The sequence below is a fragment of the Typopeltis vanoorti genome, chromosome 11, assembly GCF_054136105.1.
Source record: "Typopeltis vanoorti isolate ZY-2024b chromosome 11, IOZ_Tvanoo_1.0, whole genome shotgun sequence".
In the NCBI taxonomy this organism is placed as follows: domain Eukaryota; kingdom Metazoa; phylum Arthropoda; class Arachnida; order Uropygi; family Thelyphonidae; genus Typopeltis; species Typopeltis vanoorti.
Window position 1 is genome coordinate 5,581,041 of NC_143559.1, and position 23,454 is coordinate 5,604,494.

At 38.2% G+C, this 23,454-nt stretch overlaps 1 protein-coding gene across 3 annotated transcripts in view; it reads left to right on the top strand.

The window, feature by feature from the left end:
• Positions 1-23,454, top strand: part of LOC150101280 (colorectal mutant cancer protein) — a 499,737-nt gene that overhangs the window by 137,627 nt on the left and 338,656 nt on the right. The window contains exon 1 of one of the 3 annotated variants that reach the window (XM_090400858.1): positions 15,142-15,830. The exons of the other annotated variants lie outside the window; for them this stretch is intronic. Coding sequence (XP_090256984.1) covers positions 15,708-15,830 — 123 coding nt within the window. The 5' untranslated portion in view covers positions 15,142-15,707. Of the gene's footprint in view, positions 1-15,141; positions 15,831-23,454 lie in introns of those variants that run through there. 3 annotated transcript variants of the gene reach the window in all.

Here is a 23,454-nt window from a genome sequence, read left to right on the forward strand (position 1 = left end):
GCACTACACCCTGGAGACAAAGAAAAATGGTTCAAGTTTTGCATAAAAATGTTAGATGATATGGGATGATGCCTAAGCATATTCATTTTTTCTGATGAATCAACTTTTCTCTTAAATGGTGAAGTTAATTGCCATAACATGAGGGGGGGGGGGACATTGCTGTGCAAAAATTGAACATGAAAGAAACTTGCCGAACTAAACGTGTTTTGTGCCATTTCTCGCAAAAAAATTTGTGTTTTTTTTTTTTTTTTCCCCCCCAAGACAACAGTTACTAGGATGGCATTCTAGATGTTACAAATTTGGTTGTTTGCTGACTTCATTTTCATGCATGATGGGGTGCTGCCTCACTTTCACCCTAATGTCCGTAATTATCTCAACACATCTCTTCCTAACCACTGGAGGGGTTGTAGTGGGATTGATGACCTTGTGTTGTGCAAATGACCACACAGGTCCCCAGACCTCACCCCCCCCCATGATTATCTTTGGGGATTCATCGAAGATACTGTTTACATGCCACCCCTATCCACCACATTGCAAAAACTTTGTTTGCAGATGATGTGAAGCTTGGGAAGGTTATTAGTAATAGTCCTGACTTTTTTTTAAAAGTTACATAGTGGTCAGTATTCATTGTGTAGAATTTTTGGAAACAAAAACACGTGATAGTGCAATTACTTTACTTACAATTAAGAAAATAACACTATGTTTTGGCCTCTATATCAAGGTTCATCAGGAAAATATACATATGAACAAAACACAAACTACATGACACTATGCAAAAGACAAAACTAAGTTAAATCTAACTGCCTTGTTTACACTAGCCTGATCTCTAGTGAGAAAAAATAAATAACTAAATAAAATATTTTTTTTTATACATAAGTACAATAATATATAGAGAATAAAAAATATTACATTGGAACTACATCAAATTCAACTCTATAGTCCTGTTTATCTTAAGGTTTTCTTATGTCGGAGTTTTGTCATCATGTTCTGGATGCTATATAGGTTGCATATGGGCTTTCCACATTCTTAGAATTACTAATCCGTCATTCTTGTTGAGATTAGGATGATGAATCAGCATCTCACAAGCTTCCTTGAATTTTCTTTCAAACAGTGTTTGGTGTAGTGTAGGGACTTAGTACCTTTCCAGTTAATTCTCTTATAATTTGGATTACATGGTCTAACAGACCTTTTGCCGTGGTGAAGGAATTTAATATGGAGTTTTGTGTTCTTTTCTTATTATCGTGTGCACTGTTTCCTGTCTATAGCTTTTTCAGCTAAAATTAGAGTTAGTTACCTATGTAAATGAGGCATTTGTCCCTGAAGAATTCCAGAAATTCCATTCCCTTACTACTACATACTGTTTTCTCTTACCAGTTTATGCGTATAAACCATAGCAATAATTCATTTTGCACTTGCCATACTCAATTGCCTAGACATTTACTGCTCTTTAAACTCTTTATTCCCTAGCCTGTGGCAACATACCATTGAATATCCTGTCCTTCCATCTGAGACCATACACTTTTAAATCCATTAGTGCCATTTCCTTCCAAATGCTCCACTCTGAATAGACATAACTCATTACTTATCATATGCATTACTCCTCCCCACTGTGTTTCCACTTCCAATCCTGCTGAAATATGCTATACCCTTCTATTCCTGTCAGTATATCATCATCTTTCAATCATATTTCACTGATCCCAATAATCTTCAGACCAGCTGAAGCTATCAGTGCCACTAATTCATGTCATTTATTCTTAATACTCCTGCCATTTGTATAAAGAAATGGCAATGCATTGCCAGCATTTCTCTACCTATTATTTGTTCTGGACTCCACTTGACTCTGCATAACACAATATGTCCCCCCCCCCCATCTCTCCAGTGCCTGTTCCCACAAGAAGTCATTCCTGCTTCCATCCACCCTGACAACTCTAGTTTCCCTGCTCTAAAACTCTTACTTGTCCAGAGAACAACAGTTTCTCCAGATGTCTATATCCTTTGTCTTTCAGGTACAGTCTCTCTGTCGCATATATAACTCTTTTCTATCCTCATCTGCACTGCAAATATCCACATAATCCATGCTTCTCTTTCAACGCCTTCTTGCTATCATGTCATTCATTATTGATGCTCTTCTCCCCAACTGTACATTATCATATCTAGGTAACAAACTTATCTTTCCTCTCACACTCTTCTGCCATACAACCTCAAGCATAAATCCCAAATCTCTCGTTACCCAATTCACACACTTCTCAGGTGATTTGTACCCATCATCACAATCATCTCATCCACTCTCAGGTGATTTGTACCCATCATCACTACCCATCATACCCATCAATAGCCTGGCCAAAAATTATTGCGATCACTGAGATGTGGTTGACAGAAGGGGATATAATAACAGGTATAGAAGTCGCTGGGTATAGCATTTTTTGTCAGGATAGGAGGGGAAAGCGTGGTGGTGGGATACTGCTTATGATAAGTGATGACCTATGTCCTCTAAGAGAGGAGGCTTTGGAAGGAAGTGAGACAAATGAATTTGAGAGCGTATGGTGTGAGGTAGAGGTAGGCAAGACAGGATATTTAGTGGGGTGTTGCTACAGACCCAGGAGCACAGAGGATGGGGACCAGGAGATGTTTAGACAGCTAAGTTTGGCAAGTGCAAGAAGAATGATTGTTATGGGAGATTTTAACTACATTAGTATAAATTAGAGAGAGGAAGATGCATATAGCAATAGGGGAATGGAATTTCTAGAATTCTTGAGGGACAAATGTCTTAGGCAACATGTAACAGAGGGAACAAGAGGTTCAAGAGTTTTGGATTTGGTTATAGCATCAGAAGAGTTGATAATAACTGAGTTGACATCTCTCCCACCAGTTGGAGAGAGTGATCATATGGTTTTGACTTGGAAAATGAATAGATATGCAGGAGTATCAAAGAGACGGGAAGTTATGTGGAATTATAATGCAGGTGATTATAATAGTCTTAGACGTCAACTTCGGGAAGTTTCATGGAGGGAGGAATTGGAAGGCCGAGATATCATTAGTGTGTGAGAAATTGTGAAAGAATATTTGTTAGCAGCAATGGTAAGTTGTATACCACGAGTTAAGAAGAGGACACAATTTGGAGTAAAGTGGATGACAAACAATATTAAACAGGAATTGCATGCGAAAAAGAGGCTATGGAAGAGCTATAAGGAGACAGGTGAAGAGAAGATGCATGAAGAATATAAGACACAGGCCAGAAGAGTGACTAGTATGGTAAGGAAAGCAAAACTGGAATATGAGAGGAGATTGGCTGTAATATCCAAAGAAAATCCATGTATTACCATGGGCCTTGATCTTGTATATTTGTATCACCCTGCTGTAATTTTGTTAATATGTAAATACCATAATGCTAAACTTAAATTTTATGCATCAATGCTGTATAATAATTCCTTTCTGACTCTTTAAGTATTAGTATAATAATGTTTGTTGAGGAATTTTTAATTAATAATGTTAAGGAATTTTTTAGCTATGTGGCCAATAGGAGGAGAAATGACTGTGGAAGAATGATATTGTGGGATAAAAATGGGAATAGAGTGACTGATGCAGAGGACATAGTGGAATTGTTCAATGAACACTTTATTGGAGTGTTTCATCCTAGAGATGTCAGTTTTAATGCTAGAGGGATAGGGCTGGTTCGAGGTTTAGAGGTACAGGAGGAGAGTGTGTTTCAGATACTGAGTACTCTGGATGTCACTAAAGCTTTGGGACTGGATGGTATTTCATCACGAGCTGTGAGAGAATGTGCTACGGAACTGACAGTGCCTGTAACCTGGCTTTTCAATGAAAGTGTGGCTTCGGCAAAGGTGCCCAGGGAATGGAAGGAAGGCAGGAAAGTAAGATAGTGCCATTGCATAAGGGCGGTAGCAGACTGGAAGTATCTAATAATAGACCAGTTTGTGTGTCATCAGTAGTTGTTAAGATCTTGGAGAAAGTAGTGAGGGACCGTATACAGCATTGGGCAGATGAGGGTAATGTTATCTGTGAGAGCCAACATGGATTTGTGAAAGGGTGCTCTTGTTTTAGCAATATGCTAGCCTTTTATAATAAAGTTACAAGAACATTAGATGAGGGAAAGGCATATACTGCAATTTTCTTAGACTTAGCGAAGGCATTTGACAGGTGCCACATGATAAGCTGATATTTAAGTTGCAGCACATGGGTCTGGATGTCAGATTGGTCAACTGGATTCAGGATTGGCTGTCTGATAGGTATCAGAGAGTTGTGTATGGTGGAGCAGTTGCAAGGAGGCAGAGGGTTAAAAGTGGGGTCCCACAGGGCTCTGTACTAGGACCTATATTGTTTAACCTTTATATCAATGACATTGCCAGTGGATTGCAAGGGGATATTCAGTTGTTTGCAGATGATGCGAAGCTGGGAAGGATTATTAGTAATAGTGCAGATGTGGTAGCCCTGCAAGAGGATTTGAGTAAGCTAGATAGATGGGCAAATGAATGGGGGTGTCAGTTTAATGCAGAAAAATGTAAGGTCTTGAGGTTTGGGAAACCGATGGGATGCTGCATACTCTATGGGAGGAGTTATACTGGAGGAAGTAGGGGAGACAAGAGATCTGGGGTTGATGATTGATAGAAACCTGAAGTTTAGGGGACATATTGCAAAGGTGGTGAAAGTAACACAGAGGATTGCTGCAATTATGAGAAGGCCACTGACCTGCAGAGATAAGAGGGTTATCATTCCGTTGTATAAGTCTCTGATCAGACCACTCTTGGACTATTGTTCTTAGATTTGGTCCCCAGGATTTGAAGGGGATAAATTAACTGTGGAAAGGATACAAAGACGGATGAGAAAGATGGTTTCAGGACTGTATAAGGATAGTTATGAGGATACAGTTATTGTAGTATGATACAGTTATTGAAGTAAAGTTAGTCAATGATGTAATGCTTTTCTTGAAGCAGATGCATGAAGTCTTGGTTTCAGCATAACGACTTTAGGCTTTTCTTCATGGTGGATAACAAGTCACCAGCATCCACTTATGTCATGGATGTTGGGAAATCTGTACTGTGATGATTACTAATTCGTCTCTTACAGGCTTACTCACCATGATGTTATGTAAGTTTCTGTACTATGGCAGCCTTGCAATCCATTCTTGTCATCACATCTTCCTCACATTGTATGATCTTGTGTTGGCTAAGCATTCATGCTTAGCCAACTTCACACTCTTTTTGATTTAATTAAGTCTGAATATTCAAATTCAGGCAGGAGGCAAGTCCATTCACCAAACCAATGATTTTGGGAGAACACCTGTTTAGATTCTTTTGAAGCAGCTCTTTGAAATGATGCAGCAAGCTCATTTCCTTTGTTCATCAAAAGCAGCTATGATCTGTGCCTTTCCATTAAGCACCCATCAAGTAAACATGCTTCGGTAAACATACTTAATACATACAGTCCTGGAAGCAGCAAGACATAATTCTAAAGTGGAGAGTGGAAACAAGCAACATATAATGCACTAAGACAGAAACAGACTGAAAAACACCAAAATGGACCTCCTAGTATATTGAAGAAATAAAAGTACTATCAATACTGAAAAAAAGTTTCCGGCCTGGTTGGCCAAGTGGTTAGTGCATCCGCTCTCCAGCCAAAAGGCTGTGGGTTCGAATCCTGCCGTGGGCATGGATGTTTGTGATTGTCTGTGAAAATAATAGTGATGGTGGTGGACAGTAGATGGCATTGGTATAGATGATGAGGTTGGTGATGGAGACCCCACCCCCCCCCCCCCCCACCCCCCCCCCCCCCCACCCCCCCCCCCCCCCACCCCCCCCCCCCCCCACCCCCCCCCCCCCCCACCCCCCCCCCCCCCCACCCCCCCCCCCCCCCACCCCCCCCCCCCCCCACCCCCCCCCCCCCCCACCCCCCCCCCCCCCCACCCCCCCCCCCCCCCACCCCCCCCCCCCCCCACCCCCCCCCCCCCCCACCCCCCCCCCCCCCCACCCCCCCCCCCCCCCACCCCCCCCCCCCCCCACCCCCCCCCCCCCCCACCCCCCCCCCCCCCCACCCCCCCCCCCCCCCACCCCCCCCCCCCCCCACCCCCCCCCCCCCCCACCCCCCCCCCCCCCCACCCCCCCCCCCCCCCACCCCCCCCCCCCCCCACCCCCCCCCCCCCCCACCCCCCCCCCCCCCCACCCCCCCCCCCCCCCACCCCCCCCCCCCCCCACCCCCCCCCCCCCCCACCCCCCCCCCCCCCCACCCCCCCCCCCCCCCAAGGAAGTAGAGGGAGATGGTTTAATGTTAAATCTGGTGTGAGACAAGGATGTACATTATCCCCTCTGTTATTCATTATCTATATGGATCACATTATGAAAGAAAGTGGTATTAAACATGATAGCAAAATTGCAGATGTTAATGTCAGCTTTTTGCTTTATGCAGACGATGTTATACTTCTAAATAAATCTGCTACAAGTTTGCAAGATTCCCTGACTAAATTGAATAACTGTTGTAATAGATATGGTATGAAGATCAGCAATAAAAAGACAAAGACAATGAAAATATGTAGAATTGTTGAAATTGTCAACTGTGTTTTGAACGGAGAACCTGTGGAACAAGTAAAACATTTCAGCTACTTAGGCGCAATTTTTAGTGAAGATGGTAAATTAAATATGGAAATAGACAACAAAATCAACAAAGATGGTATGGTAGGAAGTCAATTGAATAAATTCATATGGAATAAGAGAAAAATTAGTCGGAACACTAAATTAGCTGTATACAAGACAGTGTTCAAACCAGTTTTAACTTATGGATCTGAGAGCTGGTTCAGAAGTAAAACACTTGACTAAAGACCGCAGATATGAGAGTCCTGAGAAAGATTAGAGGCATCAATGGCAATATCATATTAAAAACGAGTATATTAGGAAAGAACTTGACATTATCAGCATCCAGGACAGCATTAACAGAGCTAATCTCAGGTGGTATGGTCACTTAAACAGAATGGGCGAGGAAAGATTAGCAAAACAAATGTTCTCTGCCAGGTTGGCAGGAAAACGACCCAGAGGAAGACCAAGATATAGGTGGATTGATACGGTACAAAGTGCCTTAGACGATAGAAATATAAGATCTAATAATGTTGGAGTCTTGACAAGTAACAGACTGATTTGGAGGAAAATTGTAGATAGGAAGTTAGTAATGATGTAAATTTTTCATGTAGTACAATCATATCCTGTATATCCCTTGAGAGTATATGTCAGGAATTTGATGATGATGTTAAATTATTAATTAGGCTACCACTATTGCTATATTAAAAGTATTAAAAATAATACAAATTTGTTTTCTTGCTATGTAAAAATAGGATCTAGCTTTGATGTAGTTTTTTTCCACTAGAGGTCAGGCCAGTAGAATAGCAGTTGATCAAATTATTGTTACTTTGGCATACTGTTTGAAATGTAATGTGGCTGTCTGTGTATGCTCCTGATGATGACCTTAATATTCAGGGCGAAACATTGGGAAATTAAAGTAATTGTTCATAACACGGTAGTAGAATCCATAATTTTGCAAAATGAATGCTGATTGCTGCACAGCATTAACTGAAAGTTGACGACCCTACTCACTGACCCAATCCTGTTGTTATCTCATAGACACTCTTTTCTCCACTGACTATTCTACATGCATTTTCATTGGTATTATTCTGCTGAACTGACTAACACCATTCCTCCACACCATTACATAAATACACATTTATGTTCAAATCCATAAATACACAAGCAGCTGCTTGTGTGTTTATGGATTTGAATTGTAATTGAAAACTACAGCATCTATTACAATATCCACTCAGCCAATCATGCCAGAAATTACAAGTAATTACTTATCAAAATTATTCATCCATGGTTATATTTTTTTTACTGGCCAACTAATGGCAGAACTCAAACGTGTGGGTAGGCTTGTGTTCATCGTACATGTTGATTAATTTTAACAGTATAGATGAGAACACAGACTCATAAAATAACTATTTAAATTATACAGATTTTTTGGTCGTAAAATGTTAAAACATATAAGACTTATTGTTAAACTGACCATAGATTTTTAATTTGTACGTATGTTCGTACAATATTGCCTACCGGTTTCGCTAGTAATTGACTAGCTTTCTCAAGGCTTGCACAGTACAAAAAAATTATAAATGCAAAAAAGGTTTAAGAATACAAAAAACGTTAGTACCTGTTAGGTAGCTAAGGTAACACATTCGCGTGACATGTCTGTATGGAATTGTGACTTTCTACTCAGTATCATGAATACGCATTACATGCAAACGCGTAATATGATTACTCGCGTATTGTAGTTCTGTTGAACTGAGGGAATTAATTAGATTTTTCCAAGTATCGTTCAGTATGGCCCCTTGATTTCTGTTTAGGTTGCTGCCTGTACATAGCACTACTGCTGCTTCTTTAAATAATTGATGTCTGTAATCTTCATCTACGTAGGGCATAGAGCTGTTATTCCAGTCTATCGTGTGGTTCCATGTTGAAAAGTGATGTGCTAACCTGGAGTAGATTGTTCTGTTGTGATTTACATCACCAACATGTTCTTTCTGTCTTATTTCCAGGCTTCTCGAAGTTTGTCCAATGTAGGAAAGACCGCACGTACATGGAATATTATACACACCTAGATATTTATAAAATGGAACACTGTCTTTAGGAGATCTTAGAACCTGTCTGATGCTACCTGGAAAAATTTTTTTTGTACTGTGCAAGCCTTGAGAAAGCTAGTCAGTTACTAGCAAAATCGGTAGGCAATATTATACTAACATATGTACAAATTAAAAATCTATGGTTAGTTTAACAATGTCTTATATGTTTTAAAATAACTATTTATTAATTTATTGCTGATATTTATATTGGGGGAAGGAGTACTGTTGATGATAGCTGATGAGTTGCAGCCACAAAAAAAAAAAGTAGTATATCAAGATGATAGACATATGAAAGATAGTTCATTTGAGACGATCTGGTGCGAAATAGTGACCGACACAACCAAATATACAGTTGGTCGCTGCTATAGGCCACGGGGTACAAAGGGTGATGTTGAATTCATGCATCAGCAAATTAGCACAATGAGTGCAAGGTTTGTAATAATTATGGGGGGGGATTTTAATTATGGTGATATCAATTGGAAGGAGGAAATATCACGTGGCAAAAAGGAAATGGAATTCATACACCTTCTAAGAGATAATTACTTGAAACAGCACATAACTGAAGGAACTCTTGGTGTGAGAGTGTTGGATCTGGTCATAGGTTCAGAGGACATATGCATAAGTAAGGTGTCCTTCGTTACCTCCAATTGGTGAGAGTGATCATGCAGTATTGACCTGGGCGGTTGCAAAATTTGTGGATTTCTTTCTTAAGAGGGGATATATACGGAACTGCAGGTTAGATAATTATAACAGGCTTCAGAGTGAGCTTGCAGCCCTTCCATGGTAGAAAATATTGCAGGAGAAAGATGTTTGCAGCATGGGATATAATCAGTGGGTATCTGAGAGAGGCAATATCAGAATGTATTCCCATGGTCAGGAAGATAAACAAGTTAGATGGATGAGTAGTAGTAGTATCAGGCTTGATCTGCAAAATAAGAAAAGGTTATGAAGAATTTACAAGGAGAAAGGTGATCAGTACACTCATGAGCAGCACAAAGCCCAGGCTAGAAAGGTTACCAGCATAATAATAAAAGTTAAATCAGATTATGAGAAGACCTTAGCTAAGGAGATCAAGGGTAATTCCAAAGAGTTCTTCCGCTATGTGTCAAGTAAAAGGAAGAATGACTTTGGAATAACGTTAGTGGGTGCTGATGGTATCGAGGTGACCAAATCAGATGTAATAGTCGAGTTACTGAGTGACCACTTTTCAAAAGTCTATCACCCAAGTGAGGATATCTCTGTACCTGTAGAAATAACTGATGGGAGAATTGAAGTTAATGATGGAATATCAGCTCGGTGTTACGTGAATGTGCAAAGGAATTGTCAACACATCTTACTTGGTTATTTAACTTAAATTTGAATTCTGGTATTGTCCCTAGGGAACGGAAGGAAGGCAAAATAGTTCCTTTGCATAAAGGTGGTTCTAAGACTGTGGTAGTAAATTACAGACCAATTACCATCTCGGGAGTAGTGGTAAAAGTATTGGAAAAGTTGGTTAAGGATAGAATTAGCAATGTGCCCACATAAAGGGCACATTGCTAAGGTGTCTAAAATAGCACATAGGATTACTTGGTTATTGAAGAACACACTAGCATCCAGAGATAAAGAGGTTATTATTCCTCTTTATAAGGCGTTGATACTTCCGCATCTGGATTACTGTGCTTGAGTCTGGTTGCCTGGATTCCTTGGAGATGAGGAAGTGGTGGAGAGGGTTCAGAGGAGAGTGACAAAAAATGCTCCCTACATTGATTGATTGAGAGTTTGTGGATTAGAGAGGTTGGTTGATAGGCAGACTTTCCTAGACCTGACTTGCCATAGCGATAATAAATGATAAAAAAATACATTCGGCACTATCGCAAGTCAGGTCTAGCAGACCATGCTTTAGATATCTCTACACACAGGATCGATTGGAAAAAAACAAAAGTGCTGCACAGAAGCTTTTATAAGTCAGAGAGGTTGTTCCTGGAATCAACAGAAGCCTTGAAACATACTCCAAACCTCAACAAGTATGGTTGTATAAATTTGCCTAAGATTTGGGAGACAGTCATCTTAAGACCAAATTAATACCTGCTTTCTCTGTGTTTTTTTTTTTTTTCCCCTTCAATCTAGATGGCATCTAATTAGGACTTTATTCTTTGTGTTGTACGTTACAATTGTTCAAACTAATCCCATTGTTATACCAGATTGTAGTTGTCTCGTGTACTGTGACAAACTGTTTTTGTGCTCTGAAGATGCTGGAGAGAATACCAGCAAAGTATCAGCAATAAGTTAATAAATAGTTATTTTTTATCAGTCTGTGTTCTCATCTATACCGTTAAAATTAATCAACAATTACAACTCTTCTCCTCTCCAGGATTTCTACTACCTTTCTTTTCTAATATTCTTTCCTGTTTTGCTTCTGTACTGACCTTATCACTCAAACAAGAATATAATTTCTTGTCAAGTTCAATTTAATCTTCTAATTTATATTGTGTTGTTGTGCAGTTTGTGTGCATTCATATTTCTTTTTCTTATTAGCAGATCTCCATGGAGTCAAGACTCATTGTGGGAGGTCCCACTTTCATACATGTAGTTTGTCATACTGTGCCTTAAATATATTCACTGTCTCCACTCTCAGTCAATGTATTCCAATCACTAGCCACTCTCTATGCATAAACCTATAAATTAAAGAGATACCAAGAAATTATATCCTTCGTTTAATCCTTTATCCAAGTGTAAGCAAACAAGTTTGCACTTGAACTATTTTCAGGATAGGGCAACTTGTATAAAGAAGCTAATGACTTGACATCACACGGACATGTATAATGGTATGCATTATGGGAAGGGTCAGTACCCGGACCGGTTTCGACCTTTATTGAGATAAAGGATTAAACCAAGAATATAATTTCTTGGTATCTTTAATTTATAGTATAACCAAGTGGAAAATCTTACAACATGCAGAAACCTGTTCCTCACTTCCTTGCTCCCACTCTCCTTATACAGATTCTAGGGATTACCTCTTACTCTCCCCCTGTCCTTTCTCATTTTATGTAAAACCTCTTCCAGAAATCTGGTAATAATCCCTTAGTAACTTATGTTTCAATCATATTCCCCCCCCCCTCCTGTTATCCACCAGTTTCTACAAATTGCATTGTCTCAGTTTTTCTTTATACACAACACTCTAGAGACCACCTTAATCTGTCATCTGTGGACAATTTCCAATACATTGTTATCTTTTTGAAAACCTGGTAACCAAATCTGTGAACTAAAGATGCCAAGAAATTATATTCTTGGTTTAATCCCTTATCCAAGTGTAAGCAAACAAAGTTTTTGCATGAAGTAACTTCATGACTGGGCAACTTGTATATAGAGGCTAATGACTTCACATCACTTGCCTCATTGCTGTGTATATGTATTATGGGGAGGGTCACTACCCAGAAAGAATTTGACCTTTATTCAGGTCTCATCAGTGGGAGCTAGACCCAGAAGTGATACTAAGGTTGAAGTAATATAAAAGTCATATTTCCATATACAAGTAGCCAAAAGATGTCACAACTTATTACTTAATTACTTTGGATTAGAGATAGATGTTGAAAGTTTTTTCACTTGGTTTTACTATAAATTAAAGATGCCAAAAAATTATATTATTGTTCTAATCCTGTATCCAAGTGTAAGCAAACAAACTTTGAGCGTGAAGTAAGTTCATGACTGGGCAACTCATATATATATTGAATGGGAGTGAGGAGCAGGTTTTTGCATGGAGAGTAGTTAGTGATTGGAATGCATTGACTCAGAGTGCAGACAGTGAATATATTTAAGGCAGTGGCACACTCGGGATTTAATATTGGAGGGGGGTCAAGTACTCAAGATTTAATCTTGGTGGTGGTGGTGGGGGGGACAAGCACTCGTGATTTAATCTTGGGTGGTGGCGAGTTGAGTAGACTATTTGCGAATGCACACTACGCATTGCATACGACCTATGACTGAGCATCTGCAGTGATTGCCAATACATGATACCTGTGATCTCTGGCCCGGCCAGGGCAAACAAAGTATCGCCAGAGCACTACTTCGCTCGCCTTGCGTTCACAACGGCCGTGATTCCCGAGAGCTATAGGGTATTCCCACCTTATGTGACCGGTAATTCATAAGTAGTATAGAAATAGAAGACATGACACAACATAAAATGAAAAAAAATTTAATTAGGAAAAGATTTTTGGAAAATTTTCTAGTGTTTTTTCCTTTTTCTTTAGGGCCCCTTGGCCCCTCCCTGGGTGCATCAATGATTTAAGGAATAGTATATATTCATGTGCAAACTTTGTTTGCTTACAGTTGGATAAAGGATTAAACCAAGAATATAATTTCTTGTTAATTTATAGTATAATCAAGTGAAAAAAAACTTTCAGCAGATCTGTGAACATTAATCCATATGTGGCTTGATTAAAGCCTTATTTTACAAATAATTATAATAAATCATGAAAATTAAAAAAAAAAACAAGCATAAAATAATAGTACTATACACATAGCATGAATTTGAGGCTGAGTCAAATTTCACTTTGTCTTTATTGTTATTATTATTATGTGACACCTCCAGGGAGTCCAAAAGCTCATTGAGGGAGAGTGTGCCAACAGCATCGAACGATTGAACCCCCAACTATTAACCGTGCTCAAACTTGCTTAACTTTTTGTGTGCGCCATTAGTAGCAGAGGCTCTATCAATGACCAACCTTTGTCTTAGTGTGTTGTGTTGTGTGTGGGGGAGGATTGTGATTTTAGGATGGTTTTTAAGGTATCTGTTTAATTAATATAATTTACTTTGATTTTTTTTTTCTAATAAGATGTAACATGATTAAAAATCAAGATAACTTGTTATTCATCAAAAAATTTACAGCACATCTGTGTACTGTTAATAAACCAGTTTCTGACGAATGTTAGATTATTATTATTATTATTATTATTCAGGCCTCCATGGAGTCAAAAGACTCCTCGTGGGAGGTCCTTCCTAAGAAACAGATTAACAGATTAGATTAACAAACATTTTCTGAAACTTGAAGTGAAACCTCTTAGACCTGATGATGGTTGTCACAAATGAATTAATTTGGGCTTATTTATTTTGAACATCATTGCTGCATTTAAGTTTTTGGCTCTCATGGTACTCAGTGCCATTTTTCATTTAGTAATGTAATAAATACACATGCTATTCGGAATTTATTTAATAATGTAAAAAAAATCAGCTAACGCCTTTTTATTCCCATATACACAGGGAATAGGCAAGGCCGTTTTTAGCCCTAACTTATGGAGACTGAGTAGGCAGCTCAATCTCCACTGGTACCCAATCAGAGATAGCTGGCCCAAGGCTATCACTAATTAATCGACACGCAGTGAAGAGTGACGGCTCAACAAGTGCCGCCATCTCGTGGTCCTTAACCCTAACACTCGTATTTAACGTCTGAAATAATGTGGGTTCTACCGTCGATTTTCTTGAGTTTACAGGACGAAAACCCCGAGTTTCCGGGAGAAAAAAACCCGCTTGCCCGTGCCAGAGATCGACTAACTCGGAAACCGGTCGAAAAAAAGCTTAGAAAAATTTCTTGTAGTCGCCGACTAAACTCGAAACCAAGTCTTCCTTCGTGTGGCCAAGCGCCGTGGTGTGCAAACTTCACATCGACTGAGCTACACAAGCTCTAATAATGTTTAACTTTAGGCTCTAACAGGCTCTAATAATAATTTAATAATGTTTATTATTATAAATTTCAGTTCGTTACTTGATTTTGAAATACTGTACTTAATTTATTATATTGCTTCAGGTGCAAACTTGACTTACCTGCTTGTTTGTTTACTTTGGGAAAAAGGATTAAAACCAAGTTTATAAAATTATATATATATATATATATATATATATATATATATATATATTATTATTATTATTAAATATATATATATATATATATATTATTATTATTAAATATATATATATATTATTAAATATATATATATATTATTATTATTATTATTAAATATATATATTATTATTATTATTATTATTATTAAATATATATATTATTATTATTATTATTAAATACTGTTAAATTAGTAAATTATGAAACATTTAAGGAGATATTTGACGCAGTAGGCGTCAAATATCTCCTTCAGTCTTCAGTACTGCTGATCTAATTAGGTCAGAGTTGCTTAGTATTTCAGCAGTTTTTTTGGTGCAATCACCAAGGGGATTAACGCTTTCGTTAATTCCTTCCCTTGTATGTTGTCACCTGTCCATTGTTTCAGATTTCGAATTTTCATATTTTGAACAAGTCATATCGTGTGATATTTGCAGTTGACAATGTGATATTTCGTCAGTGCATGAGGTGGTGTGTGTGTGGTGGTGGTGGGGGGGTTTGCATGACGGATGCGCAGTGAAGCTGACGAGTTTCATAACCTCCTTTAGTACATTATTATTGGTCTTACTTCGGCTGTTTACTCTGTGCCGCCAGGAGAAATTGGCGGCTAGGGAAGAGGCGGCTGAACAGCGAAGTTCTCCGTATATGTCAGTTTTAACTTCATCGAACGTGAGATGCCGATGTACGTCCGTTAGAAACATCTGGAACTGAGTTTTATGTAATTCTTTTGTATGTACGTTAATCTTTTTGCCATAAAACGATATTAAAAGCTTCGGATATTTATTCAACTTGATTTGATGGTGGGATATAAATTTTTTTTTTTTTTTTTTTAACTGGATGCTCTCTCTCTGTACGTTCGTTGATTTGTGTAGAAAAGAAAACGGAATTACTTATTATAAAGTTGTTTTGAGGAAAATATGAAGATGAAAAATTTTCATTTAAAAGAATTCTTGTTTGATTTGGCAGTTCTAAAATCAGTATGCCACATGGAAGAGGAAGTTTTATGTGATTTTGGCTTAATTGAAGCTACGGTCAAGTGATGTAACATTTCTGGAGCATTGCTTTATCAGCATGCTTGCCGCTAAGCATTTTGGTGGCCTTTCGACATAATGCTGGACATATATGAAAAAAATTGAGTAATAACCCCCCCCCCCCACAAGCAAAAAATGGATGAATCTCGAATGAGGATTAGAACAACGCGGATCCATTCCGCTAGAGAATGGGGTGTGGCGGGTTTAAGCATGACATCTCCTATACAACAGAGGCATTGTGGAAGTCAGAGAGCTGAGGTAAATAAAAAAAAAATTGTTATAAGTGTTATATTTTCTCATTGGTAGGAGTAGTTATTAATGGAATAATGCTAATGAAGACTTCGAAAAATAAGAGCCATTCTTTCAACATTTGAAATGTAACTTTTATTTTTTAAGAAATAATTAAATATAAATGCCTTTTTTTTTAATAATGTTCAATATGCGATTAAAGGAGAACAATACCTGTATGCAGTCTATCTAATGACATACTAAAATTATCATTAAGATTTTACATCCCTGCATAAATAAATACCTTTGTCTCAGATGAAGTTCTCTATAGTACAGTGTGTACATGAGTTGTACATACACTGCAGGTTTCACTACATGGCATTAAGTAAATTTGATAAAATATACAGAATATATTATGTTAATTTAGTTGAATATAATTCTTTGTTTTTTTTTAGTATATTTATCTCACTTGTAATTCTTTTGTTGGATGAATGACAAAGTATAATTGTTGTGTGTGTGCACACATTATTTTTTTCTCCTTCACATTTATATCAGAGCTGGTAAAAACATGCAACTTAAAATACTTTTGAAATCAATCCCTGGAATTTGAAGATGCATTGTTACACTTTACTCAGTGTAAAATATATATAAAGTAGGGTGTACTTGAAGTACTTTCGAAAACTAACAGTGCAATAAAGTATATTTTAGAATGCTTTGCATACCTCATATTATATATGCAGTTAATTAAAAAGTCTCAACAATTGGAATTTTTTGCATGTTTTAGATGATGCAGCACTAGTTTTAAGATAGTAAGATGCATCAAATGTAAAGTATAAGGTTTGAAACTAGAAAAACAGTTGGAGGATTCTGTGTATTCATTTGATGCAGATGTTTTTAAGGAAGTGGAGGAGTTAAAGAATCTTGAAGCAATGGTAGACAAATATCTGGAGTTTAAGGACCACATATAAAATTTTTGTTAGGACAATATAACAGATGTATGACAGTTGATGAGGGAGGAGGAATTTTGCTAGAACAACACAACAGATATATGAACAGTTGATGGGGGGGGGGGCATTGATAAAGATGCTCTAGTTCTAATGGACCAGGTTGCTTATTTATAGGTTATTATGTGTGATTTTTCTTCCTGGTTTTCAAGGACACATAAACCACAATAAACTTTAATAAATTAAAAGTAATTACAAATATTTCTTTTTGTTTTATAAAATATTTTTAGTGTGAATAAACTACAATAAAAATTTAAGTATAGCAATTTATAAAAATATTCAGTAGCAATTGAAATCTTTTTAACAAATTTCTTAAAAAGCACTTTTGTCCTTTTTTAAGAAATTTACTTAATTTAACCAATATACTATTGGGTAAATTAAGTGGGAGGATTCTGTGTATTCAGTTGATGCAGATATGTTTAAGGAAGTGGAGAAGTTAAAGAATTAAAGCAATGGTAGACAAATATATGGAGTTTAAGGACCACATATAAAATTTTTGTTAGGACAATACAACAGTGCTATCATTTGTTCTTATTGCTTATGAAAGAGTTTGTTAGCATATATTATAAAGAAACATGTCTGAAGCATAAGAATCAGAGTTGTATAAAATGTTGATTGGGTTAGATGTTAATAAGGCTGCAGGAATGAATACCATATCACCATGCATTTCTAGAGACTGTGCAAAAGAGCTATGCCACTGATCTGGTTGTTTAATGGGAGTTTGCAGTTGGAAGAGTTTCTGAGGAGTGAAAAGAAGGCAGAATAGTACTACTGCATACATGATTCTAGGACATTGGAGATGTTGGTTAGGAATAGAATATAGGATTGGGTTGATAAACTAGAATTCTTATATGGTAGTCATCATGGATTTGTCAAGCATAAATCTTGTTTGAACAGTTGACTTTCATTTTATTTAAGGTGATGAATATGTTGGATAAAATATATGGCTGCTCTAATATTGTTCTAATTTTTGAAGGCATTTGACACTATAAAGTGTGAAATTTTGTTACATAAATTGGAGCAAATTGGGATAGATATGACTGGCTGATTAACAGACATGAAAGAATAGCTGGCCTGGTGATTGACCAAGTGGTTAGCATATCTGCTCCCCCAACAAACAGGTTGTGGGTTCAAATTGTGCCTTAGGCATGGATATTTGCAGTTGTCTTTACATGGGAGATCAGTTTTATTACGTGTGTGAGACTCCAGCCCTGCTTATTGTGAACCTAAAGTGGCCCGAATAAAATACAAAACTAATAAAAATGGAAAAAGAAATTAGCCCACCCATGGTACTAAAGTAGTTTTATAATCTTTTGTGGATGGGAATTTAAAAAAAAGTATATAGGAGAATCAAATCCAGAAGGTGGGTAACTAGTGAATTTAGTAGCCACAGGGTTCTGCATTCGGACTACTACATACTATTAAATTTGTATGTGAATGATATGACTTAAGTGGAAATATTCTCTTATTTCTTGATGATCAGAACTGACAATAGTTAATGAATATGCTGACAATGTTTTTCTCTTGTCAGGTGGGGCTCAGAGGTAAAAAGTTTGAGAACCACTGATATATGTATATATATAGATTTTTTTTTTTTATGAAAAAATTGAATGACTAGAACCGAGAGTTTTTTTCATAAAACTATGTATGTTAACTGAGTCAATGATCATTCTGTCATATATATATATATATATTCGTTATCCTTGGTAAAGGATAACAAATTAATTATTATTTTATTATTATTGTATGACAACTCAATAGAGTCCAAAGACCCATTGAGGGACACCTAAACTGTCAACACAATCTATCATACCTCTCCTTGAATCCATTAACAGACAGAGCACTCACAACTAGCTCTGGCAACTCATTGTCTGGTCCTGTCTAGCCAAGTGTCGAAACATTTCCCTGCATCAGTCCTACAAAACCCTTTAAGCAACTTAAATATTTCTATCATATCCCTTCTTTTTCTCCTATCAACCATCTTCTGCAATTCACACACCCTCAATCTATCCTCATGCAGAATATTCCACAGACCACTCACCATCTTGGTTACTCGCCTCTGAATCGTCTCCACTGCTTCCTCATCCCCCCCAAGAAACCAGATCTGAGCACATCCCTGCACATCCCTACATCCTCCATCCCTGCAGCTGATGTACTGTGGAACAGTCTCCGGGGGGGGAGACTGTACATCAGCTGCAGTACATCAGCTGCAGGGATGGAGGAGGAGGAAAAGAAACTTCTTCTGTGGGTTTCACGGTGCACTGTGAATGGATGTTGAGCAGCAGCTGCATGCGTTCCAATGAGCTTAGTACTAAGTGGGGAAATTATTGATGCTATTTCAGATGAACATTTCCCATAGAAATAGTTGTAGAATACACATATTGCAGAGACCAGTCATCTGTGTGAAAGTGGGGGGAGTGAGTTGGTAAGAGATTGGTCATTAATAATTAATTGCTCTCTGTATTAAGTCAAGTATTTTGGGGTACCCACCCCATATGTGAGAGCAGTATTCAATAGCAGGGCAGATTTGTGATTTGTATAAGGTTAAACAGCAGTTCAGGGTTGAAGTAATGTCTTAAGCGAAAGAAATCCTAGTTTTTTAGAAGCTGGGGATGCAATGGTTATGATGTGTCACAATGTCAAAAATGATACTGGAAGAAAATGGTTCTTTTTTTTATGAGAAATAAGACAGTACTGGGTTTTATTAGTGAAATTGACTAGGTTATCTGAATGCCATTTGAGGAAAGCTTGGAGATTCGAATTGAGAGCGGTGGTGGTTGATGTTCTATAGGTTGAGGTGAGTTGTGTAGAGTAAGGTTTATCAAATGAAAGGGAGGAGTGCAATATGCTGTCATCTGTAGAACTGTGTATTGGGTTGGAGATCAGCTTAAGTAGGTCATTGATATATACAGAACCTTGTGGCACGGCATTAGTTGAATGGTGAGAGGATAAGGAGCCATCCACCATGACACATAGTGAGCATCCAGGCAGAAAGCTGGCAGTCCAACTACAGAAGTCTTGAGACACAAAATGATAGCAGCTTGCTTAGTAAACCCTTGTGCCAGACCTGGTCAAACGCTTGGAGATATCAAGTGCAACCACTTGAGATTCACCAAACTTCTCTATGGTATTTGTCCAGAGATGGGTGACATATGTGAGCAGATTTCCTGTTGATCAGCAGCGACGGAATCCATACTGGTGATTTTTTCTGTTGCTTTAGGAAGGACTGAGGTGAGCAAGATAGAGCGGTAGTTGAATGGCAGTGACTTGTCACCCATTTTGGGAATGGGTTGAATATAGGCAATTTACAGGTGGAATAGATACCATTGGAGTAAAACATATATTACATGCAACATAGGCTATGAGTCAGTTCTGGTGCACAAACTTTCAGGACAATTGGAGGAATGCCATCAGGGTCAGGAGCCTTTTTTGTGTCTAATTATTATTATTATTATTCAGGCCTCCATGGAGTCAAAAGACTCATCGTGGGAGGTCCTTCCTAAGAACATAAAGTCTGTCAAGACTCATCGAGGGGGGGGGTTCCCCCCTAAGAAACACAAAGTCTATCATACCACTCCTTAAACTCACTGACCGTTCTCACCCTCACCACTCTATCAGGTAATGCATTCCACGGCTCAACCACCCTCCATGCAAAGAAACTACTCCTCACCCTCTTGCTCACAGTTTCCTTTTGTAACTTCCAGGGATGGCCTCTTGTCATCACTCCTTCCTGCTGTTCAACCAAGTGAAAGAACTCCCCAGAGTCGACCCCGTAACCACCTCTCAACAGTTTAAAAGTCTCAATCATATCACCTCTCCTTGTTCTATCCGCCAAACTCTGCAGTCCACATTCCCTCAGCCGATTCTCATAACTATCCTTGTACAGTCCTGAGACCATCTTTGTCATCCGACTTTGTATCTTTTCCACAGTTAATTTATCCCCTTCAAATCCTGGGGACCAAATCTGAGAACAATAATCCAAGTGTGGTCTGATCAGAGACTTATACAACGGAATGATAACCCTCTTATCTCTGCAGGTCAGCGTCCTTCTCATAATTGCAGCAATCCTCTGTGCTACCTTCACCACTTTTGCAATATGTCCCCTAAACTTCAGGTTTCTATCAATCATCAACCCCAGATCTCTTGTCTCCCCAACTTCTTCCAGTATAACTCCTCCCATAGAGTATGCAGCATCCCATTGATGTTTCCCAAACCTCAAGACCTTACACTTTGCTGCATTAAACTGACACCCCCATTCATTTGCCCATCTATCTAGTTTATTCAAATCCTCTTGCAGGGCTACCACATCTGCACTATTACTAATAATCCTTCCCAGCTTTGCATCATCTGCAAACAACTGAATATCCCCTTGCAATCCACTGGCAATGTCATTGATATAAAGGTTAAACAATATAGGTCCTAGTACTGAGCCCTGTGGGACCCCACTTGTAACCTTCTGTCCCCTTGAAACTGCTCCACCATACACAACTCTCTGATACCTATCAGACAGCCAATCCTGAATCCAGTTGACCAATCTGACATCCAGACCCATGTGTTGCAACTTAAATATCAGCTTATCATGTGGCACCCTGTCAAATGCCTTTGCTAAATCTAAGAAAATTGTAGTATATGCCTTTCTCCCATCTAATGTTCTTGTAACTTTATTATAAAAGGCTAGCATATTGCTAAAACAAGAGCACCCTTTCATAATTTGGACAATATTTTCCTGATCTCTTTCTCGCAAAAGGATATAGTGGGCATTGTATGTTGGTCATCTGGAATCGTTGAGGGACGTTTACCATTGGCAATTATGCATGCATTGGAAGAAAAGTGTGATTCCAGAAAATTGGCTTTTTCTGTAGGTGATGATGCAATAGAGCCATGTGGGTATGATAGGGCTGGGAATAGTGTTGGGCAGAAGTTACAATCGATTGCTTTGGTAAGAGACTAAAAGGCTCGGATGCCGTTTGGACAGGCTACTGATTTCCTGCATTTTGCTCTTTCGAACTCTGTTTTGGAACCATTGATTCTTTTTTTGCATCTATTTTGGGCTTGGGTATAACCTCCAAAGGAGAATGGAGTTCTTGACTTGAGCTAGTTATTGTTTTTTTTTTTTCATTTGAAAAGCCTTGGCACATCTTTTTCAAAACCAGGGTTTAGTTAGGGAATGGCAGGTCAAAGTACTGTGGGGAATGTATATTTCCATGTCAGTGTGGGTTACTTTTCTGGCAGGGTTCTCTCGTAGCCGTGTCAGTGGGTGCTTTTCACTGGAATATGAACGGTTTTGCTCATTGGTAGGGTGAGCATGTCACTGAGTTGGACGATCTTTCGGTCATTCATAGGGAGCGGTCTGGGGGGATCATGCCATTTTTTAGAGAGGTGCTTTACTTAAATAGTGCCTGCTCTCCGAGGTGAACCAACAAGTTCGCAACAGCTGCCAGGCCAGTGAAACCTTTTTAAAATGGACCAATAGAAGGTGAATATATTGATACTTGGGCAAGCGCTCATGTGTACTAAGTGGTCTGCCCTAGGGCTACTCGTGAATGCCAGTGAGCATATTCCTGTAAGCTCTCTGGTCAACTTTTTTTATGAAACTTTCATAGTTTCTACATTCAGCTTTGAAATAATGCTGGATTTAATATCCACTTGATTGTATAAATTTGCATTATCGAATTGAAGCTTTGGCTCTTTATTTTAGTAAATGAATAAGTTGTATTCATGTATTATTCATATAATTTATTAGTATTCTGGCAATAAATTTTTCCTCATTTGGCTGTAGACATGAAAAGTTTTTCATATACAGGTAAAAATGTAGTCATCCTTAGCTTTTGGTCACCAGTGTATATTTATATTACAAATGACTGAAGTAGACAAATCTGAAGTCTCCACGAGTAACTTTGAATATTTACCATAGCAATTACTGTCTAGAAAGCAAATTACAATCTTTTGAATTAAAGTGGCATATGACTGCTATTCATGGAATACTTTAGTATCAGTACATCTTTGCTGCCATTCAAAATATTGCTTCATTTATATTTTGGAGAAGTTTCTTAGTTCATTATCTTGTTCATTTTGCATTATTTTTACAGCTGTATTTCTTACTCATATGATTTTATTCAGTTTTTAAAATCATATTGCCAGAACACTTCATATTGAGGAAGTTTAAAAGTTCTGTTGATGTATCACAGCTTCATTCAGATCAACATTGTCAGATTTGATATATAAGTCATTTGTTCCTTTGTAGCAACATCTTGTATTTTAAGATATATTTCTTTGAAATTCATTTTTTATAGCAAGTATGGCACACTTCTGTTTGTGATCTATATTACAGTGACATATGGTTGAGAACACTTGAGTTGTCATCTCTGGTATTTTGCTGACTGCAAAAATCACTTGGAGAAGGTATCAGCTGTAGCATTTAGCTTGGCAGTGCTTATCTATTGAATAGTTAGCTGCAAAATAAAACTTGTATCATCGTCACATTGCAAATAAGAGCTCATATTAGTTGTGAGCTCTAGTGTTAGCGTTTTTATTTTGCTTCAGAGTGGTGACGATGTCAGATCATCTGTATATGTCATTGTGCAACTCGTGTATGAGCATATATGCGTGTGTGTTTATCATCATGCGCCTTGGAATAACCAACACTGTCA